Here is a 26475-nt window from a genome sequence, read left to right as displayed (position 1 = left end):
TGTGGTAATATAAGGTTATATGAAATTCTATTGTTTCATTACTTTATTAACTATAAGGAAGCCCCTTTGAAGTTGTGTTTCCCTGGATGATGTAAATAGTCTAAGTGCCATGTTAGGGGGACATCACGGAGCTCAGGAGTCCGCCCTTTGAGGCTCTTGGAGCGGACAAAGAGAGGTGTATTTACTGGTGTGTTTCCCTGGATGATGTAAATAGTCTAAGTGCCATGTTAGGGGGACATCACGGAGCTCAGGAGTCCGCCCTTTGAGGCTTTGTTAACATTAATGCTTTTTGCTTTTGTTTGTGTTACGAAGATACTTTTCGATGCACTTTGAAGTGTGCAACACGTTACAACTGGTAGAATATGAAGTACTTTGTAAGGAATTGGGTTTCTTGGTAGAATATGAAGTAATTTGTAAGGAATTGGGTTTCTTTAAAGGCAGTTTGTGATTTTTAGGGCTGTTTCAGTGAGACAATGCAGTTTTGATCATTTCAAGTTTCAAGTTTCAAGGCTTTATAGTCATCTACACATTAGCTACAGTGTAGATATGTCAAGGAAAAACGTAGTTCACAGGCTCCTCCAACAGTGCAACATATATATATATATATGTGTATATATATATATATATATATATATATATATATATATATAGAGGACATAAAACAGATAAAATACTGCAATAGAATGTTTTGAGATGACAGATTTGTGCGTAATTCTCTCACAAAGGAACTGTAAGATACACGTTTATGTATGCGAAAAGTTCAAACTAGAAAAATGAAATACTTTGTCTAAATAGATGTTATTTAAGAATGTGACTCTTATTGGCAGTTTTTGATTTAAGTAAGACAATCCAGTTAAACAATGTAGTTTTTGATGACTTTACTGATTTTTTACTTTTTTCTGCTACCAAGATACTTTTAGATACAGTTTGTAAAACTTTACAACTGGTAGAATGTTAATCACTTTGTAACACATTTTATTTTCTTAACCTGTTTCACGCCTTCCCCCCGGTACCGGGCGGATAAACGCGTCATTTGCAGGAAACAACGTCTAAGGAATCTTAATATTGAATAAAACTATGAATGTGTTATATCCATGTAACGGGAAGAAACTCAGCTAACTGATCTTTTTAATTTTTCTTTTTCAAAAAAAACCCACAATGCTAGCACTCAGCCTCTGAATTAGCCTCGACGAAAAAACGTAACCTACAAAGGCACATAAACTCACTCAGAACTCCCTTATTACTTATCCTAGATGCACAACCAAACACTCTTTTTTGGTGTCCTGGAGACATTGAATCTAACGGTGCCCACCTCAACACTCAGTGATAAACATTCGCGACGCTATCAACGAAAGCGTACATCATCACATGTGGAGCCAAGAAGCTAAACATGTAAATATGGCTTACCTTGGTCAAAAGTGGTCTTCAATGGCATTAAAACGATAAAAAAACGATGCTGCAGTTAATCCATAGGTTCATCCTATGTGTCTGTGCCTTCTTTGAAATTATTTCTGATAATCCATAAGCAATACAACTGCGTTTTAGTTTCCAAACTCCAGAAGGAGACATTCCTCCAGTTTAGTTTCGCTTTCCACACGCGAAGCGGCAACATTTTTTCTTTTCAATGTGTGTGTATGTGAGTCTCCTCCTTCGATTCTATTGGCTCTAACGGTCACAAGGGTATGTCAACCAACCAGATCGAGCAAGGGGGGCCAGAGATAGGTCAAATCCACCCAAATGACCCCAGATGGCCCAGTTTTTGGCTAAATCTCTCTAAAAAGGTCAAATTTCACTTGTTTTGCATCAATCTTGATACAGGGTACTTATTATATGTTGTACTTTGGATTCCTAAAGCTTTTAGTCTACTAACCCATCATCCAAGGGTAGTTTTCACTATCTGTAAAAAATAATTTTTGGACGGACACTATAATTTACAGTTTTTTACTATGTAAAATCTGAATTGTCTTTAAAATAAAAAACATTTATATTGATTCTGACACTTCTACATCCAACTCACAGGTTTATCATTACTTTGAGAAAAAAGATTATTAATTTAACCCTTTTAGAAGGGAAGATATGGTCATTTGTTCTGGGAATGTCATTTTCGAGCCTGAGACCTGAAAAACAGGCTCAGAGTGGAACAGGTTAAAGACTGTGAATGTAAAATGCAAGTTTGTGATTTTAACACTTATTTACTGACACTAGGCAGATTTGGGCTTTTTTTCTCTCGTCAAGATACTTTTGGATACACTTTGAGGTATGCAAAACCTTAAAACTTCAGTTCAGTTAAACAATGTAGGTTTCTGATAACCTTACATATTTGAGTTATTTTCTGCTACCAAGATACTTTTTTGATACACTTTTATGTAGGAACATTTTACTACTGGTAGATTGTCAATTACTTTGTAACAAATGTATTTTCTTAAAGACTGTGACTCTAAAAGGCAAGTTTGCGATTTTAACACTTTTCTTTACTGACACTAGGCAGATTTAGCTTTTTTTCTCTCGTTGTCTTTCTCTTACTTTTGGATACAGTTTTATGTATGACAACTTTACAACTGGTAGAAAGTTAAGTACTTTTTCTGAACAGATTTTCTTTAAGAATGTGACTTTGAAAGGGAAGTTTTTGTGATTTTAACACTGTTTCGGTGAAACAAGGCAGTTTTCTGGAAATAACTTTAATGATATTTGCTTCTTTCTTTTTTTCTCCTACAAAGATACTTATAGTTACACTTTAATGCATGCAAAACTTTACAACTTGGTAAATTATGAATTAATTTGTAATGAATTGAGTTTCTTAAAGAATCAAACTCTAAATGGAAAGTTTGTGATTTTAACACTGTTTCGGTGAAACAATGCAGTTTTGATGACTTTAATAACCTGACTTTTTTTTAAATGTTTTTTTTAGATGCTTTACTATGAATTATTTCATGTTATTCTAACATAACATTACTTTTTTCAATGTGCTGTTTTCATATTTTCCACATACTGTGCTATTTATTTCCCTCTATGACTTTGTTCATTATATTTTGAAAAACTACACAGAGATTTATATCAACATACAACTATTACAACATACAACTCACTTTTTGTGAAATATTTCAACATACTTTACCTGTACCTTCTTTTCTTTTTTGAAGGGTTGCAGGATATTTTGCATAAAACCTCTCATCTTTCTTGAAACTGACATACATTTGAGAAAAAAAGACATGCTGTCCTTTTTACAAACAAGTTATTTTTCTGCTTCTTCCTCGCCCGTGTCTCTTCCTTCAACCATCTCAACAATCAAGTCAGATCTATCAAATGAATCATCTACCTCTTCCTTTCCCCCACCCTAGGGTCCAGAGTCAAAACACCTCCCCCTCCAGACCCTCCCCCTTCTTTTATATCCCTTTCCTGTTTTATGGTCAGTCCCTGTGACTCGGTATGGGTTTTAAAAAAGAAGAAGAATAGACATCTCTGAGGGATGTAACATCACAGTTTGAGTGAAAATCCTTTCTTTACATGTCACAGTTTCTTTACTCACAATGTTTTTGAGATAATAGTGTCTCCCATTGTCTCCCCACACACACACACACACACACACACACACACACACACACACACACACACACACACACACACACACACGCACGCACACCAATCACATGCAAGCACACACACACACACACACACACACACACACACACACACACACACACACACACACACACACACCCACCGCACACACACACACACACACACACACGCACGCACACCAATCACATGCAAGCACACACACACACACACACACACACACACACACACCCACCGCACACACACACACACACCCACCGCACACACACACACACACACACACACACACACGCACGCACACCAATCACATGCAAGCACACACACACACACACACACACACACACACACACACACACACACCAATCACATGCAAGCACACACACACACACACACACACACAGACACACACACACACACACACACACACACACACCCACCGCACACACACACACACACACACACACACACACACACACACACCAATCACATGCAAGCACACACACACACACACACACACACACACACACACACACACACACACACACGCACACACCAATCACATGCAAGCACACACACAAAAAAACACATACACTATACTGTGACTCTAAAAGGCTAGTTTGTGTGACCTTTTTTTTTAAAACATTTCTTTTATGATATTCTGATATACCATACAATTATTAGAGCCACATTTAACTTAAATCACCAATCTCCATAAGAGTTAGCCTCTATTATTAACTCAACCTCATTTAAAGCTATTGCTTTCAAGCTTTTAACTTAAATACGCTATGCAACGTTGGCTAAATACTGAAAGGTATGGTGTGAATATAAAAACAACCCAGAAATAAAAGCTAGGTCAGGGCTAACGTAATTATCAGACCTCAATGTTATATGTTGCTAGAAAACACTTGTGACCACCAGAACATAAAAACAAAACATTTTGGTCACTGTCAGTTATCAGTTCCAAGATTCAAGTAGTTCGATATGTCCAGACATATCCAAGATGCCCGACCGCAAATACTTAAAGAAAATAAGTCATGATACCTGGATATACCATACTATTACTTTTTGTTTTTTTTGTTGATACATTCGAAAATATTATAATGGCTATTTGACATATACCAGGGCTATGCGATTGGCGGAGGTAATATATACTGGCCCTTTGAGTAGAATGTTAAAAAGTAAGCTAGTTCCTGACTGTAGTGCCCACTCCTTAGGTTGGCTTCACTTAGGTTAAATTACTTTAGTTACAAATAGTGACATTCTAGATATAGTTCGAATGGAGTAATGTAAGTTGTCTGATGTACTTTATAGTTTTACTTTTTTTTTTAAATACTGATGTGTTTATTCAAAACCATACATGTAATGCACACAAGCCTGTTTTTGTTTTGTTTGTTTGCACTGGTGTGTGCACTTAAATTGATGTTGATGGTTAAATGAGTTAATGGTTCACATGTACTGAGTTCTGAACATGTCATCTAAATGTAGGAATGCCTTGGGCATATGGCTCCCTGATTTTTGCGTCATGCTTTTACAACATACAATATAAGCACTCCTATGTTGTTGTAGTACATTACTTTATCTGTAGCTATTAACATGATTGCTCATATTTCAAGGCATATCTTTCTTGAGCCCTTATTTTGGATCACTTCATCAACTGCCCCCGTTCAAAAACTATGAAATAGCCTGCTATATACTATGACCATTCTTTTCTTATTTATAATATGGTTCAAATGGAGTAATTTGAGTTGTCTGATGCACTTGATACAATTTGACTTTTTAAAATACTGATGTGTTTATTCAAAACCATTTCAACACACAATGTCATGACTTTTAGACAAACTATACTATGACTTTCTTTAATATTTTTAGAAATCCTATACTGACATTGCAGACAAACTATATAATATAATTCTTAACTGCATACTATACTTGGATTTTTTTCAAGATACTTTTGACATACTATACTAGTACTTTTAAAATAAATGTTCGGACATTCTACACTGTGACTCTTTTTAAATTATATATATGAAATACTATACTATGACTATGATTTGTTCACCATACTGGTGTATACAATAACCTTTTTCATATTTTGACTTCCTTCATGATATTTTCATAATATTCTATTCTTTTACCTCTTTTTCTCTATATTTTCAACACACCATACTATGACACTATGTTATTTACTATTTACCTTTTTTTATTTTCGATATATTATTTGACTATGTCTTTTATTAAGATATTCTCGACATACTGTTAAACACATTTTATAGTTATATGACTTTTTTTTTTCATAGTATTTTCGAACATAACATACAATGACTTTTTTCTTTTTCTTCTCAAAGAATATTTTTGGGTCAGATTAGACTTTAAAGGATAATGACAGTGTTAAAGGGGGAGATAGAGGGGATGACACGTGTAAAGGTAGCAGGCTGGATTTTAACCTGCGTCCATTGTAGCAGCAAATGTTTCAACATACTTAACCTTACATTTTACTATATTATCTTTTTTTATTACAAATATATGTTTTACTGTTTTCTTGTTGATGTTTTTTTTTCGGCGTACGAGATTGTATTTTTATTTTATCACACTTTTTTCATATTTTCAACATACTTTTATTTTGTTTTTTTTCATATATAAATATATATATAATTTTTTTTTGGACATAATATATGACTTATTTCATTTTAATTTTTTTTATGCTATACCGTGAATTTTTTTTTTTTGTATCCTATTCTTCTATACATTAATTCATTTCGACATAGTATATTAAAAAAAATGTTAAAACACATTATGTACATACTAAACATATATCACTTTCTTTCATTATTTTTCAACATACATGAAGGTGGCACACCTTAACCAAGCCAACCAACAATAGCTTGTGGCAAAGCCAGGGTGACAGCTAGTGATGTGACGAGCCGAGGCTTCGGAGCACGGTTTGAGTTATCCAGGAAGTTTTTGGTGAACCGCGTATCGAGGCTTGTATCATTTTAGGCCAGTGACTGCTTCAGATAGTGGTTCAGATGGGTTCAGATGTGTTAAACCACTGACACTTCACAGTTTTATGGCACTTAGACTATTTACATCATCCAGGGAAACACACCAGTAAATACACCTCTCTTTGTCCGCTCCAAGAGCCTCAAAGGGCGGACTCCTGAGCTCCGTGATGTCCCCCTAACATGGCACTTAGACTATTTACATCATCCAGGGAAACACACCAGTAAATACACCTCTCTTTGTCCGCTCCAAGAGCCTTAAAGGGCGGACTCATGAGCTCCGTAATGTCCCCCTAACATGGCACTTAGACTATTTACATCATCCAGGGAAACACAACTTCAAAGGGGCTTCCTTATAGTTAATAAAGTAATTAAACAATAGAATTTCATATAACCTTATATTACCACAAAAGAGTCAATAAGTAATATTAACCCACTATTAAAGAACATTACCTTATAGAGGGCATTACAACCACAACAGGTGACCGAAACAAGTCATACTATCCTCATTGACTATAATAGCTTACTAGGGGGATACTACAACAGGTGTCACATCAAAGGGTCTTATCACCCCTTATTGAGCAACATCCTAATGAGGGGGCTATAAAACAGCTAAACAAGTCATACTATCATCATTAACTATATCTGGTTTTATCATTGACAAATAATGACCTACTAAGGACACTCTAACAGGTTTCACATCAAAGGGGTAATAAAGCCTTATCACCCCCTATTGTGCAACATCCTTTATGAGGGGGCAATAAAACAATAAACATCCAAGTCATAAAAGATAAAAGGGTCAAAGGTCAGATATGTAAAGTCTTATCACCCCCCATCTATTGTGCAACATCCTTTATGAGGGGGCAATAAAACAATAAACAAACAAGTCATAAAAGATAAGAGGGTCAAAGGTCAGATGTCAGAGTGACAGGTGCCACATCAAAGGGATTTGGAGGCGGGACTAAGGTTTATGAGGGTCATAAATCACTCTCTTATCAGGTACTTCATCTCATTTGGACACATAGTGTGTTCTTAATACTACTCAGCTCGATATAACATTTCATCAAAATTGTTCTTAAATCTCAATCTCTACATGTGTGGCAGCCATTCGATTCCAGTGTCTGTTGAATTCCAACTCAGAGAAATGTTGTCAGTAGTTTATAGAATACAATAAAAAAACATTCATTTTACTCAAACACATACCTATAAAGAGTAAAACCAGAGAAACTGATAATGCTGCAGTGGTCTCTTCATTTTTTCCAGAGCTGTATATGCATGCACATAGACACATATTACTGTGCACACACAGTCACATGTCTCTGTGTGATTATAACATAAATCCCATGAAGTTATGAGATTTAATAACCCTCATCATTACATAAAAGATAAAAACAGTTTTTTCATCATCAAACAAATATTATCAAAGCACTGCATTTGTGGTCTTAATATGGCAAGGACAGTTTGATAATTAAAGCCAAGACTCATTTGAGATCAAATGAAACCCCTGTCCCGGATCCCGGTTACTTTCAGCCAGTCATTCATTACTTTAGAGAGACGTAGGGATTGTGTGTCTTAAATGTTGAGTGTTGTTCTGGATTCTTTCAGCTTCAAGTCGTGTTCTCAGACTCTGAATGAATTGTCATATCAATCGTTATAGGTCATCAATGCCATAGAGCAGGACTACAGGTTGCCCCCCCCGATGGACTGTCCTAATGCCCTGCATCAGCTGATGTTAGATTGCTGGCAAAAAGACCGCAACAACCGGCCCAAATTCAGCCAGATTGTCAGCACCCTGGACAAGATGATCCGCAACCCCAACAGCCTGAAGGCCACCACACCGCTGTCATCAAGGTATGAAATTAAAGGTCACTGTAAATGACCTAGACCGCTCAATGACCTCGTCACAGGCTTTCATTTTGTTATCTTACTTATTCCTGTGCTGCAGTGTTCACTTACCTCTGCTGGACCGCACCATTCCAGACTTCTCCTCTTTCAGCACAGTGGATGAGTGGCTGGAGGCCATAAAGATGGGCCTGTACAAGGAGAACTTTGCCAACGAAAGCTTCATCACCTTTGAACTGGTGTCGCAAATGACCATGGAGTATGTTCAACACTCCTTAAATAAAACCCCAACCCTAACCCTCACACAAAGAGAGATCATACATGAGTATAATCATGAGTCTCATACTGAATCTCCTGATTATTGTTGGTTACATCTTATTTCAAAACCTAATGCAATGTTTGTTAATGCTCCTAGTGTGCAATAGAAAATATGTGTTATCAAATATGAAATATAATATAAAGTAAAGTCTACATATGTTCCTATCCTCGGTTAAAGCAGCATGCAGGTATCCTGAGTGGCATAACAAGGGATACAAATTGGAATGTATTCAGTAGTAGTAGTCTTGAATTACAGTATGCAGTGTGAGTGTGGTGACATACTGACACATGGTTTATCTTCAGGGACATCTTCAGAGTGGGAGTGACACTGGCCGGTCACCAGAAGAAGATCCTCAACAGCATCCAGTCCATGAGGGCCCAGATGAACCAGATCACCTCAGTGGAGGTGTGATGTTGCAGAGGAAGCCTACCTGCAACCATCGAGGACACTTTCAGTGACTTTATCCCACACACACTAACAGCACCACACAGATGTTTAGGAGTGTTCTTGTAGCTGCTGTATGTTCAGCTAACATGCAGGCCTTTGTGTTGTGGAGGACCATACCCACAGCCCGTTTCAAATACTCCGTGTGCTTCACAGGACTCCTTGTGTTTATTCTAATAATAACACACCAAGTTCAACCATCAGTGAGCAATCCGTTTCCAAAACTGGCCTTGCACTTACATGACTCACTGCTGGAAATTAAAATGAACAAAAGTGAAAAACAGTGACAACTAAACTCAACCTACCTTATGTGCTCATAGCTGGCAGCACCCATTTCTTTCTGATGCAGAATTTCTTACGGCTCTTACTGAGAGCAGCTCTGACTGCTGGCTCTGAAACAGTAACGCTGGTCTTCCACGTTTTCTATGAGCGGCCCCTGGGCACAGTGTTGGGACCCTAGATGTTCATTTGAAGGTATACTCCGTAACAGTTTCATCATATCAAACACATTTTTAGTAGTCTTAATGGCTGGCTGTTTTAAAGTGATTTTTACTGGAATGCAAAAATGCACACATGGTTCAACCAGTGTACGCACATTCATTCACAGGAAAGGATGCGCCCACACACTAGTTATGGTATCTGATGTGAAACGTCATCTCTCCTCTGGTCCAGTCTGCAGCGGCACTGTGAACACATCTACCAGACGCTCTGCTTCTGAAGCAGCTCTGGGATCTGTGGGGAAAAACATACTTGTCATTAGCAGTAGTAACTTCAGATGCCACATAACAACAGCACTTCATTCATAATAACTGTACCCACAGATACCCACAGTTGATTGGCCTACTTCCTCACCTCCACACACTCTGCCATCAATAGTCGAATTCTCTATTTCCAAACATTATAAGATATCTAAAAATACTAAATGTATAAATAAATCAAACAATAGTTCAAATACACATGGGTTCATGGCTGTGACCAAACAATATCCAGCACCACAAAGGCAGATTATTGCACTCTGGTGAAGCTGCATTTCCAGCGCATGCAGCAGCTCTACTAGACTCGCCCCCCCTCACACGATATAGGTTTCCACTGCATACGGCCCTCAGTGAAGCTCTGACAGCTCTGAGTCAACAGGACTGCATTTCTTCCATATCCACCAGGAACGTCTGCACTTGCTCTATTGGACGTTGTAGTTTAAGGCATAGTTTTACCAGCCTGTTTTACATTTGGCTTCATTGAAAAAAAAGCCATCCCTGTTGACAGTAGGTTGGCTAATTAGAAACGTCTGGTTGGTGCAGGATGTCCATTGACACGCTAGTGATCTCTCTGATCAATCAGTGGTCTGCAGTTCTTGTCATGTGTCATTGCTGCTCAGGCAGGGGCTGTGTTGGGTTTCGTTTTCATTTGCTCCACATCTGGGATGAGGTGAAGAGATATGAAGTTGAATATGATGTTTAACTTTTGTTGTTTGACTTTACAAATGGTTCCCTCAATGTAGTTTGAGCTGCTCGTCTGAAATTACCATTAATGTCATGAACAGTGATATTTAAAAGCCACTTTGTTGATATGGTTATAATCATTTTACCAAACCAACATTTTAAACCTTGAAATACACCTGAGCCCCCTGAAATGGACCATATGCAAATGTTGATTAGACCCAATCTGTCTGTCATTCCCTCTGATTGACCTTCCCATGTCCAGTGAGTAGGGACAGTACAGTCTGAGTCAGGAAACAGTTCACTCAAATCAAACTCTTCTCAGTGCTGCAGGTGTGTTTTGGAGTTTCAGATACTATGCTTCCTATTTTCAGGCATTTCGAGAAGAATAACAGTCATCATCTTGTACATATCAAAATACTTTGCTTTATTTTGGCGTAGACCCCAACAAACAGCTTTCTGATGTTTATCACAGTCCAGTTACCCCGCCAACACTGATGTGCGATCTTTTTTTGAGTGTTTTAATATCGAAATATCTCCACATTCCAAAGTTATCTCCCAGCTCATTGTGCTGTGCTTTTAAACGTACACAGGTTGTACACAAATGCATCGGTATGATATAATATATTACCATATATTACCGTTATTACGAGAGCTGTATTCCACCTAATGCTCATATTGTTAATGTCAGCTTATTTCTGATGAAAGACGAACTTAAGGACAGATATCTGAGCTGAATCACTTGCTTCATCACAATCATCACAAAGCCCATTCTTCACTTGGAATACCACCACTCACAATATCTGAATTTCTGATCTCACAATTACAATAATCTTGTGATTAAGAGAAATATTTTGTATTTTAAATTAGATTACAGATATGGGCCTTTTCATGATTTTCCTCAATTGAAACAACAACAACGTTGTTTGTCAGAAGCTTTCAGAACAAGTACCCATCACTGTTACAATCCATGTGACTCCCGGCCGCTGAGGGGAGGGTTTGTCGCAGTACTTATAATACCATCATTATATTAGAGCTGCAAAAAGAGGCTGGGTTATGCATTTTAACAAACAGCTCATGCTGTCCTTTTACATTTGGGAAGAAGAAGGCATTTTGATCTCCTTCCAAGTGAGTGTTGATCCTCTCAGGTGTTCAGTAGGTCCTCACTTGTCCCCATTAAACATGGCCCTTTCACTCTGATCATCTGTCCTGTACATATTCTCCAAAGGTGCATATTCCCTTTATGGTTAGAAGGATCCAGCCATGTGAGATGCTGATACTGTACCAACACGCTTTCTGAAACCATCCTAAGGGAACCTGTTTTTAGACTTCACAGAGACAGTACCTATCAGAACTCTATTTTGTTGGTTTTTAAAAAGTCAACTTTTGATAATAGCACTTTTTATAAACCATAGGCGGTTACGACAATAATTTATACTTCACAGCAGAGAGAAAATTATTCTCACCTTAGGTCATGTGATGTCTGAGTGATTCTTTTTGGTATCAGGACGTTGAGCATGATAAACCTTTTTCTTCTACTGTGCGAGCACAAAGCACTCATTTTTGATGTACCTTACACAAGTCCTAACCTGAAAACCCTCTGAACCTGGTCTTTTTCGTAAATGGTCAGAATGTCCTCAATTTGTATGAGGTACAACACTTCTGATTTTGTGATAGCTTCCAATAGAACCTCCAAACCCGTAATTCCCTCACAGCACACAGTTGATGTTAAGATTCAATGCTTCACTCAAATCTGGAGGGAATACACCTTCACCTTCCAGGAGTTAGTTGTTCTTCAAGATTTGCTAAATAAACAAAACAATTCCATGCAGGTTTGAATTTGTATAATTGTTCATTTTAACGTGTTTTGACCTCTTTGATCTCCCTCCTTTGATTGTCACATACTGGTGCACAGTGAGATGAAGGAAAGCACTGACATTGATATTTAATAAATGTTGTTCAGTCAGTTTTTTCAAACTGGTCTGCAATGTTTTGTCATACAATGGCCCTTCATGTTTAACAGACGCACAAAGACACTGTACTGCACTGTACATAGGCATGCTTTAGGAACATTACAGTGTTTTCAGATGATCCTATTCAAACTGGAATATTTACCGTGTTTAAAATAAACAAGACAGAAAGAAAAATATGAGAAAAACCCATCGGCACAAAGTATCTCTTTTTGTCTAAGAGAAACCAAACACTAAACCCCTGAATATGAAGAAGAGATCCATTGTGTGACCCTCATTTCAGCCTGGATGAATGTCTACTATCGACATGTGCATAACTGGGGTGCACTTCACAACATTACAAAACTTCATGATTTAAAAAATATATATATATTCAATTTTGAACAATCAAGATGTCAAAGAAAATGTTTTTGACATTGTTATATGGAATCAATTATGTGAAGTGTCAAATGTTCACAGAAAAACAACTGGATTATTCTGTGAAGAGCTTTGGAAACTAAACCTGGTAATTATACAATTCATAACAATGTTCCTTCACTTCATATGATTTCTATTTGTGTTTGTTTTTTTAGTGGGTTTAGAGTCTCACCTGTGTGTGTGGGTCATTCACAGAAACAGCCTCTCTTTAATATGACCTCTACATGTACAGTTTTAAGAGAACCTTTTTTGTAAGTGTTTAGTGCGTGTGTGTGTGTGTGTGTGTGTGTGTGTGTGTGTGTGTGTGTGTGTGTGTGTGTGTGTGTGTGTGTGTGCTGCTATGCTCCGTCCACATGCTGGCCCCTGTTTGAGCTGTGCAGATCTCAGTACTGACATAGAGCTGACATGTGCCTGGTTCTGGCAACAGGTTTAATTTTCATTATTCCTTTGGAAAAAGTTAGAAAGATTCACATTTTACACAATTTGACCACAAGCGTGATGAGAAAAGACCACTCTGTAGGAGGTATATGTTCTGATGGATCTACACAGCATACCTGTGTGTTAGGAACAGAATGCAACACAGCATACAGTAGGTCAGGCTATTTCACTTATTTTACACTGTTAATGGCACCTAAAACAATACCCAACCTGGCAACCCCACAGTGACAATGCGAGACATGCTGTTGATCGTCAAAATATCCTGTAGTCCCAGAATGTAACACCTTGAGAAATTGATGTTTTTACATTTCTGTGTACAGACCAATCAAACAGGACACTAAATGTCCATCAGTGAGTTCAATAGTTTTTTTATTTTATGGACTAATAGCCATCTTCTCATCTGACTTCCCTAGAGAAAGGGAATAAGCGTTGTTCATAATGTTGGCTTGTGTATTGTGTAGCCACTATTTATACAATTTATTATGCCGAACTACAGCACATTAAGAGAAAGAAGACAGTAGTTTCACAGTATTTTACAGACTGATGGTTATTGCTAATTTTCAGAATCCAGTATTTCAGCTTTATGAAGTACCTATCCCCTGTACTGCACTCTTCCTGTCTGCCTGACCATGAGAGGCCCAAAAACCTCTCTTCTCTGTGAAAAAGGACGTTCAAATATATTTTCTGGACACTTTTTGGTCCCACACACATCACAGGGGTCTGTTCGACTCCTCTCTTCCCCGTCCTTACCACTGTGATCTCATATGGACTTCTGTTTTTCTATGTGATGTTTTTCTGTATAAATGTATATTTGATAGTAGACCTGTGAATGATGTATCCGTTTGAATTATTTGTAATACTGTCATTGGTTTATTTTGTTAAAAAAAACAAGAAAATGAAAAGTAAAGAAAGAAAAGAAAACACAACAAACTGAGTTTTGTAGCTGCTGTCTTCAATAAAAAGCTAAAGCAAAGGTGATATGAAGTCTGCACACCATTTGATTCATTCACATGATCGGCCATTCTGCATTTTTCTTTTTTTTATTGTGAGCAGATTGTGATGACACAATACTCCCAGAAATGTACCCATTCATCGTTCTTTAAAACCCTACAACCCACCATCCAACACTATTCACTGTCTTCAGGGCAGTTCAAACATCTCCAGAGAGTCCCAGTGAACAGGGACATGCATCCACCTGGATCCCGCTTTGCGCTGTGATGGAATGTTTGGACACAAGAGGGAAGTAGAGCATCAGACTGAAGGTTTCATATTTACACAAATCAAACTGAACTTTTCATGGTTAGTTTTTAAGATATACTTTAATGACCCCAAATTGGGATTTTGTTCGTCATTACTGCAGCAGAAAAATAAACAAAGATAAAATCGAAACATCTCAATATAGAAAACAAAACTGTACTTAAAAGTAAAATATATACAAGTTGACCATGAAAGATACAAATCTGAAGACTATCTGACAACACAATTATGGGCCAAATTACAGTGAACACAATTTAAAAGTAGGACCCATTTTTACTTAAATAGTTATGTGTATTAAAACTTAAATTGAATGAATAATTCCACTACATTTCTGGACATGGTATTTGCATATATAGATTTATGATAAACAATAGGATCTACTCTTAAATCAGACTTTAGTTCCACCTGGAGTAAATTCACAAGCTACCCTGCAGTATACAAAGTCATTCAAACTAGCTGCACCTTTACCAGCTTTGAGAACACTTTCATGATCAATCATTATAAAACATATCATATATATTATTCTGAAATGGACCAATAGTGGTGGTAGTCCTTGTGCAGTAGTCCTGCAAAAGGACACCTTTTTTAACTATATGTTCAATACTTTTCTACTTTTACTTGAGTAACATGTTGGTACTTCTACACTTTTTGTTTTATTTTTGTTGGAAAGATTGATGAATGCTACTTTGATCCATAGACTGAATTGGAGCCAGGTTTTAGATGCCTCCACAGCGGCTTCATTATGGGCTGGCTTGGTGTGACCTACTTTCCTCACACGATAGAGATCAGAGCGGGAGCATTTATTTATGTTGTCCTCTTTCTCTCAGCGCAGAGACTATGATTTGGTAAGACTCTAGGGATATTTATGTACAATTTAGTTGTTACTGGCTTGATACTGGCAACCGAAAATGGAAAGATTTAGAATTATTAATCCATTCATTTTACACCGACAACATTCACATGAACATTCAAACCAGATGAGTGTGAAACTGATGACATTTGATTTGAATCAACCCAACAACACAAGGACACATCATGTTTGTGGTTGGTAGCTTACAGGGAGCAGCGATTCACTAGAGTTTATCATTTTGATATTGTATGAATAACCATTCAGGAGTTGTGAGCTCATTGTGGTTCATTATTTAGAGTAAAAATAAGATCAATACTATATATATATACAAATCAGGTTTATCATTCTATATTTCACCCAAAAAGATGGAACCATGACAGACATTCTTTCTCATTCTTCAAAACAATGTCATTCATGCTGTTAAAAGAAGAGAAGTGTACAGAATAAACGAATGAAGTAAATATTGTTAAAAGGAAAAAGGAACTAAACCCCATGAAGTATCTCTTGGTGTGATTGTGATCATACAAGCACGTTATCAAATATCATTCGTATCCATTTCAGATGTGTCTTCTTTTTTTGCTCTTAAATATATAAAATATATATATATAGATATGCACAATGTTATCTGCCTCCAAACTCCTGTGTCGGTCATTCTCTGATAGATACAGTGTTGCCTTTTATATTTAAATTTAAATTGAATGTAACTGCTCGAACAAAAGTAAAACTATTGGAATTGAAATGACACGCTTTGTTAAGGTTTCTCGTAGTGCAGTGCCATTCTGCTCGATTGCATCAGGTGGCACAGATGTCTGTGTTTCATACCTCCAAATGAACACTTCCACACTACGTCTGCACATCCTGCTCCTGGCACATGATTTGGATTGGTTGTCATGGTGATAGGGTGAGAAACCACCTCTTTACTATCCCCATCAGCTAGTGAAGCAAAGGTGATAAAAAGAGAATGAGTATTGAGGGAGGAAGCAGGGAGGAGAGGGGGACGCTGGTGATTCCAGGAGACTGCATCTCACACACACACACACACACACACACACACACACACACACACACACACACACACACACACACACACACACACACACACACACACACACACACACACACACACACACCCTATGGCTTACCCCACAAACCCCGCCCCTCGCCGCTGGTTGGTTGGCCTATATTTACCTCAGTGTTAATCCTCCCCACTCTGAACAGCCCCCACTCCCTGCTCTCTTGCTCACTCTCTCTTCTGCTCCTCCCCTCTCTTCCCCCCTGCCAGCAGGCTGCTTTTTCATCCAGAATGTTAGAGGGTCTCCTGGAATACAGCGCTCGCACCTCCATGCTTTTTCAGGGTGTTCTTGATTTGCAGTGCAGAGAGCATTGAGGATGCCAGGGCCACGCTGAACTGACATCGTCTGGCCTTTTCTCCCCCGCCCCCCCCCCCTCCTGTGATCTTAACCTGTCAATTTGTCCGTCTCCCTGACCTCCCCTGTGGGGACCCCCTTACCCCCCATCTGCTGTTTAATGCTGCCGCCCCCTGGACAATGATACCATGCATTAACTGGCTGCAGCCTTTCCTAGCCTTGATCTCTTCCATTTTGCTTACGCGGGGCCACAACTGTCCCTCCAGCTGTTTGTGTCCAGACCACCACACTGTGGACTGCACTGGGAAAGGGCTAACCAGAGTTCCAGACTCCATCCCTCTGAATGTTCGCCGTCTCCTGCTTTCCAACAACTGGATTCCCTGGATCCCTGAGGACTTTTTGGTCCTCTACAGCGATCTGGTCTACCTGGACCTAAGGAATAACTCCCTCTCCCAGCTGGAGCCAGGCACCCTGAGCACCTCCTCTAGATTAGTCTTCTTGGACTTGGGGAGCAACAACCTGACTGAAATTTCGTCTGGAACATTTGTGGAGTCTAGGAGTCTGATCAAACTACGAGTGGGGAACAACCCATACCTACACATGGTGGGCAGAGATGCTTTCACAGGGCTGACTTCTTTGAGGGAGCTGGAGCTGCAGAGAAACGCTCTCTCAGCTCTGGATGTAGTGGTTCTGGAATCCCTGCCCTCCCTGAGGATGCTGCGTCTGGAGGGCAACCCCTGGCTCTGCAACTGTCACTTTGCCAAACTGTTTGTATGGCTGTCAGAGAACAGCCACAAGCTCCTAAAGGGTAAGGCATAAGCTGCTTAGAGTCCTGCTGTCTATGAAGGCTTCTCAATTCTCTAATTCCCCTCCTCGACTCCTATCCTCGAGACTTAGTCCCGCCCACAGGAGATGCGAGTGGAGGAGTCGAGGAGGGGAACCGAGGAGAGAGGAGGGGAAGCAGCAGGCGGTTAGAGAAATGAGAACTCCTCTCCTCTGAGCGGTCATTTTAAAGAGACGTCCATTAATGATGACAGGAGGCACAGCAGCCCTCTGTCTGATGGACAGATGTGTTCATGACGACTTATATATTTGCTTTGAATTCATTCACAGTGCGGTATAATGAGACAATAACAGGCTACAGATGCGGACACACACACAGACACATATATATTTATATATATATATACAATTTCAGAATCAAACAAGTATGAGAGCACTCTCATAATAACGTAACACAATCAGAGACTGGATATATCCCCCCCCCCTCTCTGGTCGCTGAAATGGGGAATTTAAATTACGGGCCAAAAGTTGTATTTACAAGTATTAAAAGTAAGCATAGGACACCAAACCAACTGAGACCTGTCTGTCCACTGCATCTACACACACACACACCTACACACTGTACCACACACACACCTACACACTGTACCACACACACACCTACACACTGTACCACACACACACCTACACACTGTACCACACACACCTACACACTGTACCACACACACACCTACACACTGTACCACACACACACCTACACACTGTACCACCCACACACCTACACACTGTACCACACACACACCTACACACTGTACCACACACACACCTACACACTGTACCACACACACACCTACACACTGTACCACACGCACCTACACACTGTACAACACGCACCTACACACTGTACAACACGCACCTACACACACCTACACACTGTACCACACACACACCTACACACTGTACCACACACACACCTACACACTGTACCACACACACACCTACACACTGTACCACACACACACCTACACAACACACACCTACACACTGTACCACACGCACCTACACACTGTACCACACACACCTACACACTGTACCACACACACCTACACACTGTACCACACACACACCTACACACTGTACCACCCACACACCTACACACTGTACCACACACACACCTACACACTGTACCACACACACCTACACACTGTACCACACACACCTACACACTGTAGGCTACCACACACACCTACGCACTGTACAACACACACCTACACACTGTACCACACACACCTACACACTGTACAACACACACCTACACACTGTACCACACACACCTACACACTGTAGGCTACCACACACACCTACGCACTGTACAACACACACCTACACACTGTACCACACACACCTACACACTGTACAACACACACCTACACACTGTACCACACACACCTACACACTGTACCACACACACACCTACAGCTCCTAAAGCATATAATCAGGCTATAGCCGTTGTGTATTTTATTATGTGAAGCACTAAATGGTTTTAGAAAAATATCGACTTTGTTTGTAGATATCTACTAAACTAAAGCAAATAAAGAGAGTAGGCCTGTTATACTGAGTGATATATATTATACACACTGCTCTGCTTTCTGCACGGACCTCACAGCTGTTCTCTCTGTAAACATCGCGTCGCGATGAAAGCAGTTAATAAAATAATATCCAGGGGATGCATGCAGAGCTGTCATTGGTTGAGATCAGTCCGGCCGTGCGTCACGACTCTTTGAAACATCACTGTTGCCGGAAATGCATCCGCGGAGGATCCGGAGGACCCATCAGTGTATCCTCGGTTATAGCTCCTCCAGAGAACCTCCTCGACGCTCGATCCTCGATGTGCATTTAGAGAAATTAGATGTCCTTCAACATGGCGCACTGAAATCCATTTCCGGGTCAGTACCGGAGGACCGAGGATTCAAGGAGTCGAGGAGTTGAAATTAGAGAATTGAGAAGCCTTCTGTGTCCCATGTCAGAGCAGAGGAAATCCAGTCGTTCCCTCAGATACATTTGCACATGGCATTTGATTGATCAGTTGCAATACCAGACACAGTGGATGATATGAATGCAAGTGTTGCATAGAGTGGCTTGCAAAAGCATTCAACCTTCCTGAAACTTATCTGTTTCTGGATTTGTGATACAAATATTTTCAGATAGTCTTTTTATAGCAAACTCATATTCTTTATCAGTATATTTTCATGACTAAAATGTATTGTCCATCTGCAGATCTTTTAAAGAAAATAAACACTGGAAAAATACTGCCTGCATAAGTAACCCCTACACATTAGAAATTGGGAGAGACATATTTTGCTTCAATAATAGCCTGAAGTCTTTGTGGATTAGTCCCATCTAACACAGTGTTCAGAGGGATTTCTGACCGTTCTTCTGGCAAATCTGCTCCAGGTTGGACCCCAGCTTTTAAACAGTGCCAGAGAAAGGATTGAGATCACTTGACCACTGTAGTAAATTAACCTTTTTGTTGTTAAAACTCTCCTGTGTTGCTTGGGTCTTGTGCTTTGGATCCTGAAATTGTCAGAAAAAATGGTGTACCTGTAGAAGGTCAGGATCCTCTCTATGGTGCACCTGTAGAAGGTCAGGATCCTCTCTATGGTGCACCTGTAGTAGGTCAGGCTCCTCTCTATGGTGCACCTGTAGAAGGTCAGGATGCTCTCTATGGTGCACCTGTAGAAGGTCAGGATGCTCTCTATGGTGCACCTGTAGTAGGTCAGGCTCCTCTCTATGGTGCACCTGTAGAAGGTCAGGATGCTCTCTATGGTGCACCTGTAGTAGGTCAGGCTCCTCTCTATGGTGCACCTGTAGAAGGTCAGGATGCTCTCTATGGTGCACCTGTAGAAGGTCAGGCTCCTCTCTATGGTGCACCTGTAGAAGGTCAGGATGCTCTCTATGGTGCACCTGTAGAAGGTCAGGACCCTCTCTATGGTGCACCTGTAGAAGGTCAGGATACTCTCTATGGTGCACCTGTAGAAGGTCAGGCTCCTCTCTATGGTGCACCTGTAGAAGGTCAGGATGCTCTCTATGGTGCACCTGTAGAAGGTCAGGATGCTCTCTATAGTGCACCTGTAGAAGGTCAGGATGCTCTCTATGGTGCACCTGTAGAAGGTCAGGATGCTCTCTATAGTGCACCTGTAGAAGGTCAGGATGCTCTCTATGGTGCACCTGTAGAAGTTGCAGAGTATCCTGGAGTCCATGTTGAACCTCCTCAGCCTGCGGAGGAAGAAGAGCCGCTGTCGAGCTGTTTTGGTGATGGTGTGATGAGTCCATGTCAGGTCCTCAGTGATGTGGACACCGAGGAACGGTCGTGTCGTCAGCAAACTTCATGATGGTGTTGGAGCTGTGTGTGGCCACGCAGTCGTGAGTGAACAGGGAGTAGAGGAGAGGGCTGAGCACGCAGCCTTGAGGGGCACCGGTGTTAAGGATCAGGGTGGAGGATGTGATGTTTCCCACCCGCACTGCCTGGGGTCTGCCCGTCAGGAAGTTCAGGATCCAGTCACAGAGGGCGCTGTTGAGCCCGAGGTCTCTGAGCTTGATGGCCAGCTTGGAGGGCACAATGGTATTGAAAGCTGAACTGTAGTCGATGAACAGCATTCTCACATATGTGTTCCTCTGGTCCAGGTGTGAGAGGGCAGTGTGGATGGTGAGGGCTATGGCGTCGTCTGTGGACCTGTTTGCTCTGTAGGCAAACTGCAGGGGGTCCAGAGAGTCAGGGAGGGAGGAGGTGATGAATGATTTGACTAACCGCTCAAAGCACTTCATTATGATGGAGGTGAGTGCTACTGGGCGGTAGTCGTTGGGGCTGGTGATTATTGTCTTTTTGGGGACAGGAACGATGGTGGAGTGTTTGAAGCATGTGGGGACTACAGACTGCAGCAGTGACCTGTTGAAGATGTCTGTGAACACCTCTGCCAGCTGAACTGCACACACCCTGAGAACACGGCCAGGGATGCCATCAGGTCCAGGAGCCTTGTGTGGGTTGACCCTTTTAACACATCTGCACTGTTTAAAACAAAAGGGCAGGGATCCTGGGCCTTCTGTACCTCTACGTACCTCTACCTGTGAGATGGATGACTGGTGCTCCTTCACTCCTCTCTCAGCCTCTGAAGGATGCTCTCCCTCTGTGATTGTTGCCTCTGTGGCTCCCTCACTAGTCTCCTTCTTGTTCAGACGCTGAGTTTGAGGGACGGTCTTGTCTAGGTGCTGCTGGGTGGTGTACTGCAGCTTCCACTTCCTCACTATTCATCCAACAATGTGCACAGGGATATCCAACCACTTGGATAGTATTTTATACCCTTCTCTAATGTATGCATGTCTGTTACTTTATCTCTAACCTCCCTAGGTTGCTCTTTAGTTTCATTTTCACATCTCTCCTTCAGATACTGAGCTGGTGGTATCTGAAATGGGTTCCAGAACATGTGAAATATTCTAAAGTGTTCACAGGTGAGGTCCATTGTTAAAACTACAGTGTCCTTGTTAGGACAATATTTTTCAGTTGTTTCAAACTTGTAGCTTCCAAAGCGCAGGGGTTACATACTTACAGTATGCAAACAGCATATTTTAGTTATTATTTTTCTTATAATTCAAAACTAATGTCAATTAGAAATACCTAATTTAGAGGCTCAGTCTTTTTTAAATGAAATATAAATGTATAATTGGTTATCCAGACAGTCTGATAAGTTTCGAGGGGGTTGAATGATTTTACAAGCCTATGCACATTAAAAGGTGTAATCCTTACTAGTCAATGCAAGATACCATACACTAAACAAGAGGGTCAATGTCTGTAATTGTTTCAGACTGAGAAATCACAAGGTCCATGATGCAGAGATGAAGTAACTCAGTGACTGTATGACCATGATCGTTACAGCTAATTTCAGGGGAACTCTTCTAATTCTCTTTCAATATTCTTTATTTTATTTTCAGGTGAGACAATACAAGAAACATTAGGGACAACACAACAAAACATAATAAAACCCACAAAACAATAACAACAAACAATGACAAAAACAGACAAACAGCAACAGTAGCAACCGGTACTAAGTCAGTACCGGTACCTGATTGGACGGTATTTGTATACCGTTAAGCCGCTGGACAAACGGTGCTGCTATCGGTATATGAATTACGCTACTTCCTTAGTTTAAACAATTCTGGTTGGTTGGGAACCCTCATCCCGTGTGACGTATCCGGTTTGAGAACCACTCTGATTGGCCACTGTGAATGCCACTCGTCATCTCTCCTAACAGCGCTCTTATTATTGTGAGACTCCCGGGGGCAGACCATAGGGGCAGACGCAACATCTTGCTAGAAACAGCGTCTCAAGGCTTCTTAACATTTAACAACCTATTAATGATGCATGCTGTTAGGATTTCTTTAGCCCCGAGACTAGGATAAACTGAAAAGAGTACAAGGAAGCTTATAAAAGTTAACAGCATTTAATTAAACAAATGATGAGGCGATATACAATGAAATGTGTGAGTTGGTGGCTCCCCGTCTCCCAGCTGTTGGTCCCGTTCGTGTTGGGTCAGCGGAGGGTGAAGAAGAGATCGATTCTCCCTGTCCATCACAGGTTATCAACTGTAGTCTTCTCCTATTGGTCGGCGTCGACGGGGGCGGGTCCGTTGTCAAAATACTTAAAATAACATTTTGGGTTGTTAATTTATAGTTAACCTGTTTCACGCCTTCCCCCCGGTACCGGGCGGATAAACGCGTCATTTGCAGGAAACAACGTCTAAGGAATCTTAATATTGAATAAAACTATGAATGTGTTATATCCATGTAACGGGAAGAAACTCAGCTAACTGATCTTTTTAATTTTTTTTTTCAAAAAAAACCCACAATGCTAGCACTCAGCCTCTGAATTAGCCTCGATCGAAAAAACGGGACGACAAAGACACATAAACTCACTCAGAACTCCCTTATTACTTATCCTAGATGCACAACCAAACACTATCTTTTGGTGTCCTGGAGACACTGAATCTAACGGTGCCCACCTCAACACTCAGTGATAAACATTCGCGACGCTATCAACGAAAGCGTACATCATCACATGTGGAGCTAAGAAGCTAAACACGTAAATATATCTTACCTTGGTCAAAAGTGGTCTTCAATGGCATTAAAACGATAAAAAAACGATGCTGCAGTTAATCCATAGGTTCATCCTATGTGTCTGTGCCTTCTTTGAAATTATTTCTGATAATCCATAAGCAATACAACTGCGTTTTAGTTTCCAAACTCCAGAAGGAGACATTCCTCCAGTTTAGTTTCGCTTTCCACACGCGAAGCGGCAACATTTTTTCTTTACAATGTATGTCTATGTAAGTATCCTCCTTCGATTCTATTGGCTCTAACGGTCACAAGGGTATGTCAACCAACCAGATCGAGCAAGGGGGGCCAGAGATAGGTCAAATCCACCCAAATGACCCCAGATGGCCCAGTTTTTGGCTAAATCTCTCTAAAAAGGTCAAATTTCACTTGTTTTGCATCAATCTTGATACAGGGTACTTATTATATGTTGTACTTTGGATTCCTAAAGCTTTTAGTCTACTAACCCATCATCCAAGGGTAGTTTTCACTATCTGTAAAAAATAATTTTTGGACGGACACTATAATTTACAGTTTTTTACTATGTAAAATCTGAATTTTCTTTAAAATAAAAAACATTTATATTGATTCTGACACTTCTACATCCAACTCACAGGTTTATCATTACTTTGAGAAAAGATTATTAATTTAACCCTTTTAGAAGGGAAGATATGGTCATTTGTTCTGGGAATGTCATTTTCGAGCCTGAGACCTGAAAAACAGGCTCAGAGTGGAACAGGTTAATATCTGTCATTTAACAGGATTTTGCAAGTTATTTAAAAAAACATGATAATTACTATAAAAATGTACAGTTATTTCCTGTAAATTTAGGATCTTTTTTTACAGTGTAGTAGCAACCTAGTACTCACTCACACTTATGTTATATTTACGCCCACAGTTATAACCTTTGACCATTCTTCCTTCATGTACAGTACGGTGCAATTGGGGACCAGTCTCTATCAAATTCATCCAGAGTTCCTCGCTGTGTGACAGAAGCTCCAATGGCAGGATTGATATCAGTTTTTGAAACCATAACCAAAGATTAGGCGGATCTTCATCTAACCAGCAATACCAACAATATGCCTATACCTACGTTCGTAATTTAAATCTGATCCGAGGACAAAGTTATATGGGTTAAAAAGTAAATCTATGCCAAACACTTTTCTGATCTCAGTTCTGCTCTCTGCTCTCTAATTAACGGAACAATATTGTTTACAGTTGCTGCTAGTTGTATATGTAGCACGTTTTATTAACAAACCAAAAAATAAGAAAACTGTGCAGCAACACTTTACAGCTTTCCAAGTACACATAGGCCAACTAAAAATATAGATGTTTTAAAGTGCACCTTTGCCTGTGACAATTAACCTCTAAAGAGCAATTGTGCAATACAAGAATAAGTAGTTTATAAATAGTTTAATAATTTCTCCCCTAAAACAAAATTAAATAATATTTTAATAAAGAAACAATGAACATGTGCAAATGTGTTTTACAATTTATACAGTAGTGATACATTCTTAAATAGGGAATGCACTTCCTGAAGGAATTGCGGTGTGAAAGCTGTATGCTGAATTGCTGAACTGTAATGCTGGCTTTAATGTGAAGTAAAGTGAAGTTCTATAAATAGTAGGAAAAAGAGAATGAGTATAATTTGAAGCTCATGTAATAGTTTAATAGCAACATGTCTTTAAAAGATTCGGAATATTTAAGTATAGTTGAAAAATTACTTGTTATGCTGCAATAATTATTAAGAAATAAATATATATCTTGACTGCAAGACCTGGAATCGAACCCACAACCTTCTATTTGATAGACTGACACTACAACAGAGCCACAGTCACAGGTGGTGTTGCTAGCTCCTTTAAAGGGTTCATGATAAGAGGGGGCATGAATGTGTAATAATGTCAAAATGCTTGGAAAAGCAGCAGAATATTTTATATTTATGTTAAAGTGTGTATGGAGTTTCCATCAGACAGTATAGGCTGAGCAGTGGCGGCTGGTGGAAAATATTTTAGGTGGGGCTGTAGAAATGGTGATCAAACAATACTAGAGGGGTCCGGGGGGATGCTCCCCCGGTAATATTTTTTGAGAAAAGACCCCTTAAATCATGACTTCTGGTGATGTTAGAGGGGGGGAGAAGGACAATTTGAGGCTTAAAAATATGAGAAGACTGATCAATACCTTCATAACTTCAGTGTGGTTAGCTATAAATCTTCCAAAAACCTTGTCCTGGACATAGTTTCTACAGCATAAACTGTGCAACAGTACAGTAGGCCCACACAAACTGCAGAACACCGGGGCTTTGGGAACACTGATTTAATTCCCATTTAACCTGTTAAGGGGCTTTTTTCCCCCGTTTTTTTTCTCACGAAACTGTGTCTCAGGGCTTCTTAAAATGTAATAAACTATTCATGTGTCCTACTCAGAGGAAACGCATCTAACTGATGATATGAACCATGTTTACCGAAACAAAACACAAGTCTCACAAGAAGCGTCTAAATGAGCCCTGAGCGAAAAAATGCTAACGCACTCTAGGTATAAATCAATCGATATACTTATCGGATATGCACAAACAAGCTTACAAGCTGAGATTCCACATATTCTAGAAATATAAGTATCATCACTGAGCGATCAGA

At 39.9% G+C, this 26475-nt stretch overlaps 2 protein-coding genes across 5 annotated transcripts in view; both read left to right on the top strand.

Moving 5' to 3' along the window:
* Positions 1 to 9271, top strand: part of ephb2a (eph receptor B2a) — an 82668-nt gene extending 73397 nt beyond the window's left edge. For all 4 annotated transcript variants that reach the window (XM_034129177.1, XM_034129176.1, XM_034129174.1 and 1 more), the window contains 3 exons: positions 8233 to 8426; positions 8521 to 8676; positions 9039 to 9271. In XM_034129177.1, the coding sequence (XP_033985068.1) occupies positions 8233 to 8426; positions 8521 to 8676; positions 9039 to 9147 (459 nt within the window). In that variant the 3' untranslated portion in view covers positions 9148 to 9271. The remainder of the gene's footprint in view (positions 1 to 8232; positions 8427 to 8520; positions 8677 to 9038) is intronic.
* Positions 9272 to 17095: 7824 nt separating this feature from the next.
* The window catches only part of lrrc38a (leucine rich repeat containing 38a), a 29469-nt gene continuing 20089 nt past the window's right edge, over positions 17096 to 26475 (top strand). Inside the window, exon 1 of the mRNA XM_034129190.1 lies at positions 17096 to 17723. Within this exon, the coding sequence (XP_033985081.1) occupies positions 17096 to 17723 (628 nt within the window). The remainder of the gene's footprint in view (positions 17724 to 26475) is intronic.

This window comes from Trematomus bernacchii, unplaced genomic scaffold (assembly GCF_902827165.1).
Source record: "Trematomus bernacchii unplaced genomic scaffold, fTreBer1.1, whole genome shotgun sequence".
NCBI classification, from domain to species: Eukaryota; Metazoa; Chordata; class Actinopteri; order Perciformes; family Nototheniidae; genus Trematomus; species Trematomus bernacchii.
Note: the sequence above shows the minus strand (reverse complement) of the source record. Positions and strands in the feature narration are given on the sequence as shown.